At 49.3% G+C, this 18,136-nt stretch overlaps 1 protein-coding gene across 1 annotated transcript in view; it reads left to right on the top strand.

Annotated features, from left to right (window-relative positions):
• The window catches only part of LOC144610006 (palmitoyltransferase ZDHHC17), a 16,039-nt gene extending 1,005 nt beyond the window's left edge, over positions 1-15,034 (top strand). Inside the window, exons 2-10 of the mRNA XM_078428443.1 lie at positions 1,770-1,905; positions 3,606-3,716; positions 4,266-4,398; positions 5,177-5,355; positions 5,821-5,894; positions 6,954-7,116; positions 9,479-9,561; positions 11,065-11,255; positions 12,571-15,034. Of these exons, the coding sequence (XP_078284569.1) occupies positions 1,770-1,905; positions 3,606-3,716; positions 4,266-4,398; positions 5,177-5,355; positions 5,821-5,894; positions 6,954-7,116; positions 9,479-9,561; positions 11,065-11,255; positions 12,571-13,035 (1,535 nt within the window). The 3' untranslated portion in view covers positions 13,036-15,034. The remainder of the gene's footprint in view (positions 1-1,769; positions 1,906-3,605; positions 3,717-4,265; positions 4,399-5,176; positions 5,356-5,820; positions 5,895-6,953; positions 7,117-9,478; positions 9,562-11,064; positions 11,256-12,570) is intronic.
• Positions 15,035-18,136: the final 3,102 nt, after the last annotated feature.

Raw genomic sequence — 18,136 nt, 5'->3', positions numbered from 1 at the left:
ACACCCTCCCCTCTCTCCCACCTGCCCCACTCCCTCCCATCCCTTTCCTCCCCCACCCCCCTCTCCCCTACCCCACCCCCCCCTCCCCTCCCCCCCCTCTCCCTCCCCCCACCCCCCCCTCCCTCTCCCTCCCCCACCCCCCCCCTCTCCCCTCCCACCCCCCCTCCTCTCCCTCCCCTCCCTCCCCCACTCCCCCTCCCTCCCCCACTCTCTCTCCCCTCCCTCTCTCCCCCTCCCTCTCCTCCGTCTCCTCTCCTCCCCCTTTCCCTCCTCTCTTCCCGTCCCCCCTCTCCTCCCCCTTTCCCTCCTCTCTTCCCGTCCCCCTCTCCTCCCCCCTCCCTCTCATCCCCCCTCTCTCACCCCCCCTCACTCATCCCCCCCTCTCTCATCCCCCCCTCTCTCATCCCCCCCCTCTCATCCCCCCCTCTCTCTCCTCCCTCCCTCCTCCTCTCCCTCCCTCCTCCTCTCCCTCCCTCTCCCTCCTCCTCTCCCTCTCTCTCCTCTCACCCCTCTCTTCCCCTCCACCTTTCCACCCCTCTATCCATTTCCCCCTCCTTTCCCCCTCCCCTTTCCCCCCTCCCCTTTCCCCCTCCCCTTTCCCCCCTCCCCTCTCCCCCCTCCCCTTTCCCCCCCTCCCCCCTCCCCTTTCCCCCCTCTCCCCCTCCTCCTCTCCCCCCCCTCTCCCCTCCTCCTCTCCCCTCCTCCTCTCCCCTCCTCCTCTCCCCCCCCTCTCCCCTCCTCCTCTCCCCCCCCTCTCCCTCCTCCTCTCCCCCCCCTCTCCCCTCCTCCTCTCCCCCCCTCCTCTCCCCCCCTCTCCCCCCCTCTCCTCCCCCCCCTCTCCCCCCCTCTCCCCCTCCCTCCCCTCCTCTCCCCTCCTCCCCTCCTCTCCCCCTCCTCCCCTCCTCTCCCCCTCCTCCCCCTCCTCTCCCCCCTCTCCCCCTCCTCCTCTCTCCCCCCTCCTCTCTCTCCCCCTCCTCCTCTCTCCCCCCTTTCCCCCTCCCCTCTCTATCCCTTTCCTCCCTTCTCTCTCCTTCCCCTCTCCCCCTCTCTCTCCCTTCCCCCTCTCCCCTCTCTCTCCCTCCCCCTCTCCCCCTCTCTCTCCCTCCCCCTCTCCCCCTCTCTCTCCCTCCCCCCCCCCCCCCCCCCCCCCTCCTTTCTCTCACCCCGTTCTCCCGAGATGCTGCCTGACCCGCTGAGTTACTCCAGCACATGATGTCCATCTCTCCAGCATATTGTTTCTACCTGACTGACCTTTACCTTTAAAGTGAACAACAGTCCACATTTCTAGTCGGGGACGTCAACAATCGATGAATCAACTGACCGTGACTCTGCTCTTTGACCTCGCGCTCCTTGTAATTGGTCGGGGGTCAGTTTCAGTTTAGTGATACAGTACGGAAACAGACCCTTCGGCCCATCGAGTCCGCACCGCCCAGCGACCCCTGTACACTGACACTACCCTACACACACTAGGGACAATTTTACATTTGACACCAAGCCAATTAACCTACAAACCTGCACGTCTTTGGAGTGTGGGAGGAAACCGAAGGTCTGGGAGAAAACCCACGCAGGTCATGGGGAGAACGTGACAGCGCCCGTAGTCGGGATGGAACCCGGGTCTCTGCCGCTGTGAGGCAGCAGCTCTACCGTTGGGTCACCGTGCCGCCCGGTCCCAAGTCAGTTGGTCACTCACTGTCAATGCTGAGGAACTGGTTGTCCTGTGGCTTCCCGCTCAGTGCATTCATTGCTTTTTGTGTTGATGTCATCCCAAGGTTGGAATGGGCTCACACCGCTGCACCAGGCTGCACTGTGTGGCCACATGGACTTGGCGTATCTGCTGCTGGACCTCGGGGCAGACACCAACCTCCCGAACGATGCCGGAGAGACACCCTTTCACTTTGCCTGCAGGTGAGTGGGGAATTTGAAACCAAGAAACCCCCAAATTGCTGTAGGAACTCAGCGAGTCGGGCAGCATCTCTGGACAACATGGATAGGTGACGTTTCGGGGTAGGACCCTTCTGAAAGATCCCTTCTAAAGAGTCACCTATCCATGTTCTCCAGAGACGCTGCCTGACCCGCTGAGTTACTCCAACACTTTGTGGGGTTTTGCAAACTGGTATCTGCAGTTCCTTGTGCCGGGAAGGTCTCAATGGCAAGTTGCAGCATCCAGGGAATTAAAGCAGCTACCACCCACTTATATTGCAGCCATGCCTCTGAAATTAATTTCAAGAATCCAGGGTGTGTGATTGTCATCTGTTCTGACAACAGACCAACAACATTCTTATTTGCTGAGGCTTAACAGGCTTGTAAAACACAGTGATACACAGATAGATATACAATAAATTAATTTAACCATATAAATGAGGCATGAGTTGTCTGTCAAAGATGCGTGCTTGAAGATTATACGCAATAGTCCCATTGTTAACTGTGGCGGAGGTGGTGACTGTGTAATTTCTGAATCGGAAAGTTGTGAATCTAGACTCAGTACAGTACAGGAACAGGCCCTTCGGCCCACAGTGTCTCTTCTGGACATAGTGCAAGGTTAAACTAATCTCTGTCTGTACTTGATCCATATCCCCCAATACCCTGCATTTCTATGTGCCTATCCAAAATCCCACTGTGGTATCTGGTTCCACCACCACCTCAGGCACCCACCACCCTCTGTGTAAAAAATAAAGAATCTTCCTCCACACATCTCTTTTAACTCTGCCGTCTCACCTTAAAGCTACGCCCCATAGTTTAGTTTAGTCCAGAGATACAGCGTGGAAACATGCCCTTCTGTCCACTGAGTCCACGCCAACCAGCGATCACCCCATACACTAGCATCCTCCTACACACGAGGGACAATTTACAACTTTACAGAGGCCAGCTAACCTACCTGCACGTCTTTGGAATGTTGGCGGAAACCTGAGCACCCTGGAGGAAACCCACGTGGTCACAGGGAGAACGTACAAACTCCCAGTTGGACCGAAGGGTGTGTTCAAGAATGAAGTGAAGAGTTTAATTGTTATATGCATCGACAATGGAACAATGAATTTCTTACTTGCAGCAGCGTAATAGGTCAATAACACAATACTTATAGATTACATGTGATCAACATTCAATAAATTAATAACCCCAATACTACTGCAAAAAAAAGCCCTATGTCCAGACTGCAAACAAAGCCTGTTTCTGTGCTGTACGACATTATGGTGCCTCTTCCTTCTTAAACCCCCCCCTCTTTCCCAGGGCCTGGCGTCCCACAATAAACTTCCACAGGTTTTTAAGGAAGGAACTGGTTCACACTGAAGATAGACACAAAACGTTGGAGTAACTCAGCGGGACAGGCAGCATCTCTGGAGAGAAGGAATGGGTGATTTTTGGGTCTGAAGAAGGGTCTCTCCAGCATTTTGTGTCTTATCTGATTCTCAAGGAAGGTGTTGTGAATCCCCCCCCACTCTTTGTGTGAAGGAATGTCTCCCAACATCACCATTGGTGAGTCAAAATGTTATTAATAGGCTTTTGTTTTCCTCATCCCAGCAGAAGCAGTCTATCTGCGCTGGTCCCAAATGTATCTTCCATGACATTTGTGATTAACGCCAGTGTCTTTCCTTGCTTCTCTCCTTCAGACGTGGGGATGTCTACATAATGGACCGGATGGTGAAGAATGGAGCAGACGTTAAGTTGCTGGATCGCCAAGGGAAGACAGCGCTGCACCAGGCAGTGTCAGGTGGCTGCATGTACGTGAGGAGTGGGGCGGTGCGCTACACCAGGCAGTGTCAGGTGGCTGCATGTACGTGAGGAGTGGGGCGGTGCGCTACACCAGGCAGTGTCAGGTGGCTGCATGTACGTGAGGAGTGGGGCGGTGCGCTACACCAGGCAGTGTCAGGTGGCTGCATGTACGTGAGGAGTGGGGCGGTGCGCTACACCAGGTAGTGTCAGGTGGCTGCATGTACGTGAGGAGTGGGGCGGTGCGCTACACCAGGTAGTGTCAGGTGGCTGCATGTACGTGAGGAGTGGAGGGGTGCGCTACACCAGGCAGTGTCAGGTGGCTGCATGTACGTGAGGAGTGGGGCGGTGCGCTACACCAGGTAGTGTCAGGTGGCTGCATGTACGTGAGGAGTGGGGGGGTGCGCTACACCAGGCAGTGTCAGGTGGCTGCATGTACGTGAGGAGTGGAGGGGTGTGGAGGGGTTTGCGTGATCTAACTTGGCGTGTTGCAACGTCCCTTGGAAGCAGGATGCTCTACGACTCGGGTCAGTTTGTCATTCTGCTGCCTCTGTCTCCAGAGCCGCCATCCGGTACCTGGAGGAGATGGGTTGCTTCAGCTTCCTCGACTCGGACAAGCTCCTGCAAACACCTCTGCACATCGCCACATCCATCGGCAATGAGGACGTTGTTAAATACTTGCTGAGAGGAATGGTGAGTGATCTTTTGATAAGAAGAGGGTTCCTCAACACAGGACACAGACGCTAGAGGTCCAGAATGAAAGATGGAGGTGCCTTTTGCTCCAACTCTTATAGACAATAGACAATAGGTGCAGGAGGAAGCCATTCGGCCCTTCGAGCCAGCACCGCCATTCAATGTGATCATGTCTGATCATTCTCAATCAGTACCCCGTTCCTGCCTTCTCCCCATACTCCCTGACTCCGCTATCCTTAAGAGCTCTATCTAGCTCTCTCTTGAATGCATTCAGATAATTGGCCTCCACTGCCTTCTGAGGCAGAGAATTCCACAGATTTACAACTCTCTGACTGAAAAAGTTTTTCCTCATCTCTGTTCTAAATGGCCTACCCCTTATTCTTAAACTGTGGCCCCTTGTTCTGGACTCCCCCAACATTGGGAACATGTTTCCTGCCTCTAAACGTGTCCAACCCCTTAATAATCTTATACGTTTCGTTCCCCCCCCCATCCTTCTAAACTCCAGCGAGTGCAGGCCCAGTGCCGTCAAATGCTCATCATTCGTTGACCTACTCATTGCAGGGATAATTCTCATAAACCTCCTGTGGACCCCCTCCAGAGCGAGCACATCCTTCCTCAGATATGAGAAGCAAAATTGCTCACAATACTCCAAATGCGCTCCGACCAGCGCCCTCTAAAGCCTCAGCGGTACATCCCTGTTTTTGCGTTCTAGTCCTCGTGATAGATGCTAGTATTGTTCCCTGTGTCGACGCGGTACTAACATTGTGTCTGTTTCCAGAGGTGCCATACGGCCGAGATTGACTCGTGGGGAATGACTCCGCTGCACGTGGCTGCTCACACAGGGTCGGTGGCCATCTGCTGGCTGCTGGTGGCCGAGACTGGGACCAGCAACCTGCAGGTGCAAAATAAAGATGGACTCACCCCCCTGGACTTGGCAAAGCGAGGAAAAACACACAGGTTCACCTACAGTTTTTGTTTATATGAGAAACATAGAAACATAGAAACCAGCATCTGCAATTCCTCCCTACACATGTTTACAAAATGCAATCCATGTCTACTGAACCGTAGCTTTAGTAGTTAACCGTAGATGTAGTAGTTAACCATAGATGTAGTAGTTAACCATAGATGTAGTAGTTAACCGTAGATGTGGTAGTTAACCGTAGATGTGGTAGTTAACCGTAGATGTGGTAGTTAACCGTAGATGTGGTAGTTAACCGTAGATGTGGTAGTTAACCGTAGATGTGGTAGTTAACCGTAGATGTAGTAGTTAACCATAGATGTTCAGTCACAATGTAATTCATTGCTGGGGCTGTCCTGGGGTGCATGGGATGTGTCAGCTCCTATTCCTAGAACTTGTAGAAATGAGAAGCTCCCTCACACTGTTATTGATACTGTTCACTGGTTATTATCTGTTTCTTACAGACACCAGGAAGTTGCAAAGATTTTGACTGAATTTAATAAGAAAGCACAGAATGGGAAGCCCAAGGAGCCAATTGGTAATTGTTTGAAGTCTTTATTAACAGATTTGTTTTTAGTCTTTACTAAAAAATTCAATTGGTAAATAGTTTTAAGACTTTCGTAACAGATGCATAAATGCTTTGTTTATTAGAAGGTAGCTGCTTTCTGAATTATGCAGGCCAGTAATACCAATTTCTGTGTGTCTATCGTGTGCGTAGTCAATGATCTCTGCCGACCAGTATGGCAGCATTTCAAGTTTAAGGTGCACTCTGATTCTCATTGGTCTTGGTTTATTATTGTCACTTTCTTTGTGTGCTGTCCACTTAAATCATGCTGTACATGAGGGGTGTCAGAGGTTACGGGGAGAATGCAGGAGAATGGGGTAGAGAGGGGAAGATAGATCAGCCATGATTGAATGGCGGTGTAGACTTGATGGATCGAATTACCTTATTCTACGACCTGGAACTTACGAACTTATGAAGTATGATGTCAACCAAGCCATACACAAGCACAACAGGTAGAGAAAAGAGAGAAAAACACAAGCAAGTGAAGAATATTGTGTTACAGTTGCGGAAAGTGCAGGAAAAAAGTACAACGGCCACAATGAGTTAGGTTGGAAGGTCGGAACTACACCCTTAACTTATGAGAGGTCCGTTCAGTTGTCTGAAAACAATAATGGACAGGTTGTTCCTGAATCTGGAGGTACGACCCTTCAAGCTTCAGTAACTTTTGCCCAGCAAAAGAGTGAGAAGAGGGAGTGACCAGAGTGAAAATGATGCTTCATTATGTTGACCGCTCCCCAGAGGCGGCATGGTGTAGGTGGAGTCAATGGGCGGGGGAGGGGGGGAGGGGGGGAGGGGGGGGAGGGGGGGGGGGCAAGAGTAACAACATAAGATATAATCTGAATCATTCTGGAACCTGTCTGGCCCAGAAACGTCTTATACAAATGACTTGTGTGAGGAATCGTAGAACATAGAACAGTACAGCACAAGAACAGGCCCTTTGGCCCACTTTGCCTGTGCTATCATGATGCCAAGACCAACTCTCATCTACTGCACATAATCCATAAAAGCTCCATTGTTCCTTTGTATTTTTAGGTCTGTACTATGGCAGCCTGTTTCACCCTGCGATTCTCAGCTCATTCATATTTGTTATTGCCAGCCAGCTCGGGGAATATGGGGGTATTTTCAGTGCAGTTGCTTTCGCTGTTCTCATCAGGATGACCTTTTTCCAGTACCACCGGATCTCCCATTACTCCAGGTAAGGTGATTCACACCAGCGTCCACCAATCTCTCTACTCTTCCCGCCTGCTACCACAGCCTTCCTCTGGGTTAAAGAATCCGTGTATTCTGGTCTATACAACACAGTAGGGAATCAGGCGGTCACGGTGGCGCAGCGGTACAGTTACCGCCTTACAGCGAATGCAGCGCCGGAGACCCGGGTTCGATCCCGACTACGGGTGCTGTCTGCACGTTCTCCCCGTGACCTGCGTGGGTTTTCTCCAAGATCTTCGGTTTCCTCCCACACTCCAAAGACGTGCAGGTTTGTAGGCAAATTGGCTTGGTAAATGTAAAAATTGTCCCTAGTGGGTGTAGGATAGTGTTAATGTGCAGGGATCGCTGGTCGGCACGGACTCGGTGGGCCGAAGGGCCTGTTTCCACGCTGTATCTCTAAAAAACTAAACTAAATTAAATAAACAAATCAAGGATAGGAGGGCAATGGTTTAAACTGAGAGGGGAGAGATTTAATAGGAACCTGAAGGGCAACGTTTTCACTCAGAGGGTAGTGGGTGTATGGAACAAGCTGCTGGAGGAAGGAGTTGAGGCAGGTACTATAATAATATTTAAAAGATATTTGGACAGGTCAAGTCAAAGTCAAGTCAAAGTCAATTTTACTGTCAATCCTCAGCCAGTTTACACAGACAGAAAATTGAAATACCGTTTCCCACAATCCCGAGGAACAAAGTGCATAAAACTAAGTTAAAATTAAAAAGGCACAGCAAACAACAATCAACATAAAATATAAAATATAAAATATAATCACTTCAAATGCGTTAAAAAAAATTTAAATTTTTTTTTTTTTAAGTGTCTGGTGCTGGATGTGCGTGTGTGTGGGGTGTTAAAGTCCAGGTCCAATAGGGGCAGGGGAGAGAGGAGGAAGGGAGGGGAGAGAGTTCAGCATCCTGACAGCCTGGTGGAAAAAACTGTTCTTTAGTCGGGTGGTGCTTGACCTCAGGCTGCGAAACCTTCTCCCTGAAGGCAGGAGGGTGAAGAGGCTGTTGGAGGGGTGGAAGGGGTCACCCACAATGCTCAATGCTTTGCGGGTGAGGCGGGTGGTGTAAAGGACCAGGAGTGTTGGGAGTGAGGCGCCAGTGATCCTCTCAGCAGTGTTCACTATGCGCTGCAGGGTCTTGCGGCTGGAGGCTGTGCAGCTTCCGAACCACACAGTGATGCAGCTGCTGAGGATGCTCTCGATGGCGCCTCGGTAAAAAGTGTACATGATGGGTGTGGGGGCTCCCGCTCTCTTCAGTTTGCGGAGGAAGTAGAGGCGCTGCTGGGCTTTCTTGGCGATGGACGTGATGTTGTTGCTCCAGGAGAGATCCTCGGTGATGTTCACCCCCAGGAATTTGGTGCTGCTCACCTGCTCCACAGCAGCACCATTGATGGTCAGTGGGTGGGGGTGTTGGGTGTGCGTTATCCTGAAGTCGACAACAATCTCCTTTGTTTTCTCCACATTCAGGAAGAGATTGTTGTCTGTGCACCACGCGGCCAGCTGGTCCACCTCCTTCCTGTAGTGGGTCTCGTCGTTGTTGCTGATGGATAGGAAAGGTTCAGAAGGATATGGGCCAAAAGTGGCAAGCAGGACTAGCTGAGGTGGGGTGCTTTGTTGGCATGGTTGAGTTGGGTGAAGGGCCTGTTTCCCTGCTTTACGACTCTGACAAGTCAAAGTTTGGAAACATGGAACAAAGACCATTGTGACGAACAATGTATGATTTCCTAATAAATCACTTTTTTTAAGTAAACCGTGTGTAAAGTGCAAATGTAAAATAATAATTCACTCTAATCCCCTGATTATTTTATCTAACTCTATGAAATCAGTTTCTTGCACGGCAAGGAATAAAGTCCTATGCTCTCCCTACAGTGCAGGCCCTCGAGGCCTGCCAACATCCTCAACTGTCGTTGCCTCATTTTGCTCATAAGAGTAAATGCAATGGCATTGCTGTTGTGCCTAACAGGGTTCTTGGATTAGCACTGGACAGAACACAAAGTGCTGGAGTAACTCGACGGGTCAGTCAGCATCTGTGGAGAACATGAATAAGACCATAAGACATAGAAGTGGAATTAGGCCATTGGGCCCATCAAGTCCACTCCGCCATTCAATCATGACTGATTTATTTGACCCTCTCAAGCCCATTCTCCTGCCTTCTCCCCATTGTCCCTGACACCCACACTAATCAAGATCCTATCAATCTCCACTTTAAACATGCCCAATGACTTGGCCTCCACAGCCGTCTGTGGCAATGAATTCCACAGATTCACCACCCTCTGAACGATGTCTTGGGTCAGGACCCTCAACACTGGTCGGCCAGTTTAACATTAACTCTTCTTTACCTTCCTCACAGGTGGCCCAACCCGGTGTATCTCGGCACCTTTGCTGCAGGAATCCTTCATTCTTTGTACTGTTTCTACAGCAAGATCCTACCAGATATCCTTTACGTGCACTGTTGTGTTTAACCAATGTTAAGCTGCTGATTAGTTTAGTTTAGTTTAGAGATACAGCGCGGAAACAAGCCCTTTCGGCCCACCAGCTCTGCGCCAACCAGCAAATTAACACTATCCTACACCCACTAGGGACATTTTTTACATATACCAAGCCAATTAACCTACAAAAAACCTGTACGTCTTTGGAGTGTGGGAGGAAACCGAAGATCTCGGAGAAAACCCACGCAGGTCACGGGGAGAACGTACAAACTCCGCACAGACAGCACCCGTAGTCGGGATCGAACCCGGGTCATAGAAACATAGAAAATAGGTGCAGGAGTAGGCCATTCGGCCCTTCGAGCCTGCACCGCCATTCAATATGATCATGGCTGATCATCCAACTCAGTATCCCGTACCTGCCTTCTCTCCATACCCCCTGATCCCTTTAGCCATAAGGGCCTCTGTAAGGCAGCAACTGTACCGCTGCGCCACTGTGCTGATCAACAATAGTTAGACGTGGACGATTATCCCGACCTATATCTCTGTGGTAGAGAATGCAAAAGAAAATCTTCCTTTCTACGGAAACGTCCACCTTCTTTACAAAATACCCCAACATGCTCCAGAGCCAACAGATTATCACTGTGATGTCAGGATGCTTTCAATTAGATTTGTGTAAATAGTCCCATGTTCTCCCATGGCCCTATACATTTTAAAGTATTTTGAACACTACTATTGGGTGGCACGGTGGCACAGCGGTAAAGCTTCTGCCTCTCAGCGCCGGAGAACCAGGTTCAATCCTGACCTTGTGGTGTTTGCACGTTCTTCCTGTGACCGTGTAAAAGACAACGAGGGGCGTAGATGAGGTGGATGCTCATGGTTTTTTTTTGCCCAGAATAAAGGATTCTAAAACTGAAGGGCAGATGAGTAAGATGAGAGTGGAAAGGTTTAACTAGGAGCTCAGAGGCAACTTTTTCACTCAGAGGGAAGTCCCTAACTGGAATGAGGAAGTGGCTACAACTACGACTTTTAAATGACGTGTGTATGTGTTTGGGGGAAGGAAGGGTTTTGAGGGCTATGGGCCAAATGCAGGCAAATAGGACTAGTCTAGAATGCCAATTTGGTTAGCATGCACTGGGTGGGCTGAAGGGCCGGTTTCAATACTGTGCGGCTCAGTGACGGAGCCTTGGGTCATGTCCTTGCACGATGCCGTACAGTCGGGGCTGCATTCCCTATAATGCCCATCCAACACCACTGCCTCTCCAGCTCCAAATGCAGGGATCCAATTCCTTTGCAACTCTGAAGTCTTCCCTTTCAGTTATTTTCTGTAGATAATATGGTCACTCCCACTCAAGAGAATGAAATGAAACAATGAGCAGATGATTGGGCCTTGAGTGTGAGCTACAGGATACACATTCACATCTGCACTTGTGCCTTTCAGTCAGGTGGATATTGAAGACGATTGCCAGCTGTGCCCACAAAGGGTGATATTTCTCCTTGACCACTGCACCTCTCTGGCCAGCTAAGCTGCTGCTGTGTTTCGTGACTCTGCAGGCTACTCTTTTGTTCTGGATGTTCATGAAACTGCTGACCAAGGACCCTGGGAATCTGCACAAGTCTGACTTTGGGACCAAGAGTTTGACCGTCACTCACCTGATAGGAACCAAGCAGAATCCATCTTGTTTCTGCATTTACTGTGAGGTAAGGACTGGTGCTGGCTCGAAGGGCCGAATGGCCTACTCCTGCACCTATTGCCTATTGTTTATTGTCTATTGGTGCTGTGCAAGCAGCTTGTTCGTGCTCCTGCTCAGCGCTGTTAGAAAAACACCAGATATGTTTGGAGAGAAGGAATGGGTGACCCTTCGAGACCCTACTTCAGTCCTTCACCCATTCCTTCTCTCCAGAGATGCTGCCTGTCCCAATGAGTTACTCCAACTTTTTGTGAATACCTTCGGTTTAAACCAGCATCTGCAGTTCCTTCCTACACACCAGATATGTTTGATTTCTCCAGAAGTGTGTAATTAGGGGATGTGAAAGCTGGCCCAGCTCACAGAGGGTGGTGGGTCTATGGAACATTGCAGAATGCATTGACCTTGTATATGTTGTTAACCCTGAACCTGCCCCATCGTATAATACTACCATTTGTCCATCATTTTAGTATCTTCAACTTATTTCAGTTAAGCCATTTATTTTGGGCAGCTACATTAATAACATCTGAAAGAAACTCGGACAAGTACATGGATAGGAATGGTTGAGAGGGATATGGGCCGAACGTGGGCAGGTGGGACTACTGTAGATGGGGCATCATGGTTACCATGTTTACGTTACTATCACAACAACGAAGAATCATTTGAACAGGTACATGGATAGGAGAGGTTTAGATGGAAATGGGTCAAACACAGACAGGTGGGACTAGTGTAGATGGGGCATGTTGGTCAGCATGGGCAAGTTTGGCCGAAGGCCCTGTTTCTATTACTGGATGACTCTGGTCAGCATGGACAAGTTGGATCAAAGGGCCTGCATCCTTGCTGCATGACTATATGCCGTCTCGGGCTGTAACCAACATTAAACATGGGAAAAAAAGAGGGAAAAAAACAGAAAATGCATCTGCAGAGAGAAAAGCACAAAGTGCCGGAGGAACTCAGAGGGTCAGGCAGCATGTGTGGAGGGAATGGATAGGTGATGTTTCAGGTTGGGACCCTACCCTTCCCTCCACAGATGCTGCCTGACCCGTTGAGTTTCTCCAGCACTTTATGCTTTACTCAAGATTGCAGCATCCGCAGTGCCTTGTGGCTCCATGTTCTCATTCCATCGAGTAGATAGTTGCAAGAATGTTGGGCATTGCAAGTAGTGTTTGACTGGGCAAGATGATTGGAGGTTATGCAGATACATTTCTAGTGGCTAACAATACAATGGAATATGCAGTCTCATGGATACTTTTGTGATTTGGAGAATGGTGTGTTGGAATCTATCTTATTTTAACTTTATCCCAAATTCTGTCTGTCTATTTATTTAGATTGTTCAGCCAGAAGGAACGAAGCATTGCAGGCTCTGCAACAGTTGCATGGAAAACTTTGATCACCACTGCCTCTTCCTCATGAAATGTGTGGCAAAAAATAACCAGAGACTGTTCATTCTGTTCCTGCTGGAGATCATTGGCTCTCATCTGACCTTCGTATTGTCGGCTCTGTACGCCTTACACCTTCAGTACGACCTGACCTTTGAGGTGTTTCTCGAGGTTGTTGGTTGCCAGCCTTGGGTGATGGGTTTGGCCCTGATGAACACGGCCACCGTGCTGTGGGAGGTTGTGGTGCTGAAGGCCCAGCTGATGGCCATCTCCACCAACTCTGCCACCACCCGCAAGGACAGAGCGAGCGGCACGGACTTCACCTGGAGCCACTTTGTGAAAAGCGTTACGGCCTTTCTCATCTTTGGCAAGAGGATCCAAAACAGCCACAGAAACCTCTCAAGCCACTTTTAAACAGCAGTACTGAGAAGAGTTAGAAACCCCGGGCAGAGTTAAGTTGCTGAGAAGGGGGAGAGGTGACAAGAAACAGAATGGTTGTCAGTGATAGGCGGAAAGTGGAAACACAAACTGATACAATAGCAAAAAAGACAAATGTTATGCTTGCCTTCATCGGTGGTGGCATTGAGTATGAGAGTCAGGAAGGCATGATGCAGCTTTATAAGACTTTAGTTAGGCCACATTTGATGTATTTGAGTCATAGAGTGATACAGTGTGGAAACTAGCCCAGGAAACAGTGTCTGGATCCTGGGATGGGGAGTGTGCATGGGACAGGTGTTGCTATACTGGGAAGGTGCTGTGGGAAGGGGGGGTGATGTTGGTGTGGATGCAAGAGTGAACCAGATCTTCAGGGAGGGAACAGTCCCTTTGGAGTTTTGAGGGTTGGGGGTTAAGTGTGTCTCTTTAGGCTGGCTAGGTGTAACTAGAGGAGTTTCCTCAAGGTTAGTTCTTCCCCACAATTATACGGTGGCATCAGTCCATCTGGGGAAGATGATGGAGCGGCTTTGACGTGGTCCTGCTTGGAGATGGGAGTGTTTCACCTGCGGTTGCACCTCCTGATGTGGCTGACGAGGCCTGTCCCTGGCAGGCAGACCCTCCCACACCTTCTACAGGTGGAGTTGTCGCTGGCCGTTGGATCGTGGTGTATGTTGCTGTTGCCAATGTTAATTTTGTGGTGTTGGCTCCCGGGTTTGGACCACATGCTATTGTGGTGCTTCATACCCACCTGGAGGTCCTTTCTCCATCTCCCCGGTCCTCAGCTGCAGCTTCGTGATGGTCAGTGCCAATGTTAACATTTGCCACATCTGTTGTAATTGTATCCCTGTAGTATTTAATGTATTGGTGAAGAGGAGGAAGCGGAGTGTAAGTGTCTAAGTATGTTTTGATGTCACAAGTAGGTGGGAGGGCGTGCTATGGTAAGTATATTAGGACTCTGCATGGGTTGAGTGGGGGGGATAAAGACGTGGGGAATGCAGTTTATTGGAGGTTAGTGTGAGATGTACTTCAATAGGTTGATTCCCGGAATGGCGGGACTGTCGTATGTTGAAAGGCTGGAGCGATTGGGCTTGTATACACTGGAATTTAGAAGGATGAGGGGGGATCTTATTGAAACATATAAGATAATTAGGGGATTGGACACATTAGAGGCAGGAAACATGTTCCCAATGTTGGGGGAGTCCAGAACAAGGGGCCACAGTTTAAGAATAAGGGGTAGGCCATTTAGAACGGAGATGAGGAAGAACTTTTTCTGTCAGAGAGTGGTGAAGGTGTGGAATTCTCTGCCTCAGAAGGCAGTGGAGGCCAGTTCGTTGGATGCTTTCAAGAGAGAGCTGGATAGAGCTCTTAAGGATAGCGGAGTGAGGGGGTATGGGGAGAAGGCAGGAACGGGGTACTGATTGAGAGTGATCAGCCATGATCGCATTGAATGGCGGTGCTGGCTCGAAGGGCTGAATGGCCTACTCCTGCACCTATTGTCTATTGTCTATTGTCTAATAGAAGGTTCCAAGACTAATATCTAACCTGAGATTGCAAATGAGAAAAGTACAGAGATTCTTGAGCAGGAAGCAAAAATCAAAATTCAGGGCTATCAAGCAGTTAGGAAAACTAATGGCATAATAACCTTTATTACAAGTATTTTGAAAACGGAGAACCATTGGTACAATTGTACATGGGTTGGTAAGGCCGCACTGGGTGGGTTTCTTTCCTTATTTAAGGAAGGCCATGCAGGGAAAAAGACACAAAGTGCTGGAGTATCTCAGTGGGTCAGAAACTCCACATTTGTCAGATTTGAGAACCTGTCCCAACAACGGAAAGATATCAGACCACATGTAGCGAAACATATCTGAGGCTATCATTGTAATTTAATACACAACCTTGTATAAACTGTCCACGATACTCTGCTTCACTGCCTCCATTGCTTTAATTGTGATTTATTTCTCTGTGTCACTCCTCGATAGCTATGTTGCTTACCAACAATAAATGCGTGCAGATGAAGAGACACAACACTAGCCCTTGCACATCTCTGAATAATAGCAGCCAGGACAGATAATTGGTTGGGGTTTATTATTGTTCTAAACACTGAGGTCCAGTGAAATGCTTTATTTTGCATGCTGTCCAATCAAAGATAATACTGATTCCAATAAATTCCACATCAGAGATATTGGTGAAGAAGGATGGAGTGTTAAAATAGCACACAACAAACAGAAGATGAAGAGTAGGAAAAGAAGGAGCTTTCTCGTGACGCAAGGTTTTGATGTGGAATTCTGGGTGGATCTAGAGTCAAAAGTGCTGTCATATTTTGTGGCAACAGAACACCCCCTCCCATTCCCAGTCTGACCTTTCTGTCGTGGGCCTCCATCAGTGCCATAGTGAGGCCCACCGGAAATTGGAGGAACAGCACCTCATATTTCGCCTGGGCAGTTTGCAGCCCAGCGGTATGAACATCGACTTCTCCAACTTTAGATAGTTCCTCTGTCCCTCCCTTCCCCTCCTCCTTCCCAGATCTCCCTCTATCTTCCCGTCTCCACCTATATCCTTCCTTTGTCCCGCCCCCCTGACATCAGTCTGAAGAAGGGTCTCGACCCGAAACGTCACCCATTCCTTCTCTCCTGAGATGCTGCCTGACCTGCTGAGCTACTCCAGCATTTTGTGAATACATCAAGTTCTTACCAAAGGTATCACAAAATGCTGGAGTAACTCAGCGGGTCAGGCAGCATCTCTGGAGAGAAGGAATGGGTGACGTTTCGGGTCGAGACCCTGTAGTTTTACAGGATTTACAAGGCATTAATACAGAAAAATACACAATTATTTATTTATTATGTTATTGATTATGTAATACTCGATAACCAAAATGTAATCGTGCAAAACTGAAGTACATTGTGCATCCTATACCAAGTCGATAGGAAACTCAGAACTGCAGATACTGGATTCTTGAGTGAAGCACAAAGTGCTGGAGTAACTCAACAAGTTAGGCAAGTCAAGTCAAGTTTATTTGTCACATACATATACAAGATGTGTAGTGAAATGAAAGTGGCAATGCCTGCGGATTGTGCTAAACTACAAAACAGAATAGAAAGAAAACTTTTAACACAAAAAAAAAATTAATACGGTAAAATAAATTAGTCCCTGGTGATATGAGAGTTAACAGTCCTGATGGCCTGTGGGAAGAAACTTCGTCTCATCCTCTCTGTTTTCACAGCGTGACAGCGGAGGCGTTTGCCTGACCGTAGCAGCTGGAACAGTCCGTTGCTGGGGTGGTAGGGGTCCCCCATAATGTTGCTGGCTCTGGATCTGCACCTCCTGATGTATAGGATCTGCAGGGGGGCGAGTGTAGATCCCATAGTGCGTTCAGCCGAAGGCACTACTCTCCACAGAGCCTTCCTGTCCTGGGCAGAGCTGTTCCCAAACCAGATTGTGATGTTCCCGGACAAGATGCTTTCTACAGCCCCAGACTAGAAGCACTGAAGCATCTTTTCTCATTTATTATATTGTTTACAGAGCTCTATGTTTACATATTCTGTTGTGCTGCTGCAAGTAAGAATTTCATTATTCTATCTGGGACATCTGACAATAAAATAGTCTTAGACAATAGACAATAGACAATAGGTGCAGGAGTAGGCCATTCAGCCCTTCGAGCCAGCACCGCCATTCAATGCGATCATGGCTGATCACTCTCAATCAGTACCCCGTTCCTGCCTTCTCCCCATACCCCCTCACTCCGCTATCCTTAAGAGCTCTATCCAGCTCTCTCTTGAAAGCATCCAACGAACTGGCCTCCACTGCCTTCTGAGGCAGAGAATTCCACACCTTCACCACCCTCTGACTGAAAAAGTTCTTCCTCATCTCCGTTCTAAATGGCCTACCCCTTATTCTCAAACTGTGGCCCCTTGTTCTGGACTCCCCCAACATTGGGAACATGTTATCTGCCTCTAATGTGTCCAATCCCCTAATTATCTTATATGTCTTGACTTTGTCCCGACAACTTGCAGATTTTCTTTGTACTTGGAGTGAGTCTCGCATCCTGCATGGTACTGTTTCCCTCTGGTGGCCTCTTGCATAATAGCACCTTGTGTCCATCATCGGTATACCTTTAAATGTCAGTGCACAAACCTCACCATCTTCTTGCCTTGGCTCTTGGTCCTCCAAAATATTCCACATGCAATTTAAACTGGAGGTGGTGGAGTATGGTGGTGGACTTGGACTACATGTGCCAGACTGGAGAGAAGACTCAATACCTTCCACCTTGGAAGCATCTGCCGTATCCTGGGTATATCCTGGCAAGACAGAGTGTCCAACACCGCGATTCTGTCTTGCGCTGGCCTTCCGAGTATGTACACTCCACTCAGACAGCGCAGGCTGCGGTGGCCGGGCCATGTCCACTGCATGGAGGATGGCCATATTCCAAAAGGCATCCTCTATGGAGTGCTGGCATCTGGGAGGAGAACCATCGGCCGCCCCCAGCTACATTACAAGGATGTCTGCAAGAGAGATTTGAAGGTGCTCGACATCGATGTGGAGTCCTGGGAGAGCCTTACAGCTGACCGTACGAGGTGGAGAGGTACCCTGAACCAACATCTCAAAACAGGGAAAGAGAAACTGATGAACGCAGCGACAGACAAGCGGGCACGCAGAAAGGAGCGCAGCAACTTCAACAGACCACACACACAAATGTGACCTTTGCCACAGAGAGTCACTCCCGCATTGGTCTCTTCAGCCACAAGCGACGCTGCTCTAGCCGAGGTGTGGAGCAAGCAGCCAACTAGGATGCATCACCCATGCATGGTCAGCCATGACCGAGGGGGGGGCCTAAGCCTAAAAGTGGGGTATGGACTTCAGCAAGAAGGGCTTCTTGGAGGAGAAGAGCTACCTTGAATGTAGTTGCGTCTAGTTGAGTAATTATAGTAGGGTGTTTTGCCCTGCTCCGAAAGCAGTGGATAACCCTCAATCGCTTGAGGACAGGCGTCGGACGTTATGGAGTGGCGATGAAGAGGTGGGGTCTCGTGGACAGTGCCTCCTGCGCTTGTGGGGACCCAACACATACAGTGGAGCACATAGTCAC

Source organism: Rhinoraja longicauda, chromosome 35 (assembly GCF_053455715.1).
Source record: "Rhinoraja longicauda isolate Sanriku21f chromosome 35, sRhiLon1.1, whole genome shotgun sequence".
Classification (NCBI taxonomy): Eukaryota; Metazoa; Chordata; class Chondrichthyes; order Rajiformes; family Arhynchobatidae; genus Rhinoraja; species Rhinoraja longicauda.
Note: the sequence above shows the minus strand (reverse complement) of the source record. Positions and strands in the feature narration are given on the sequence as shown.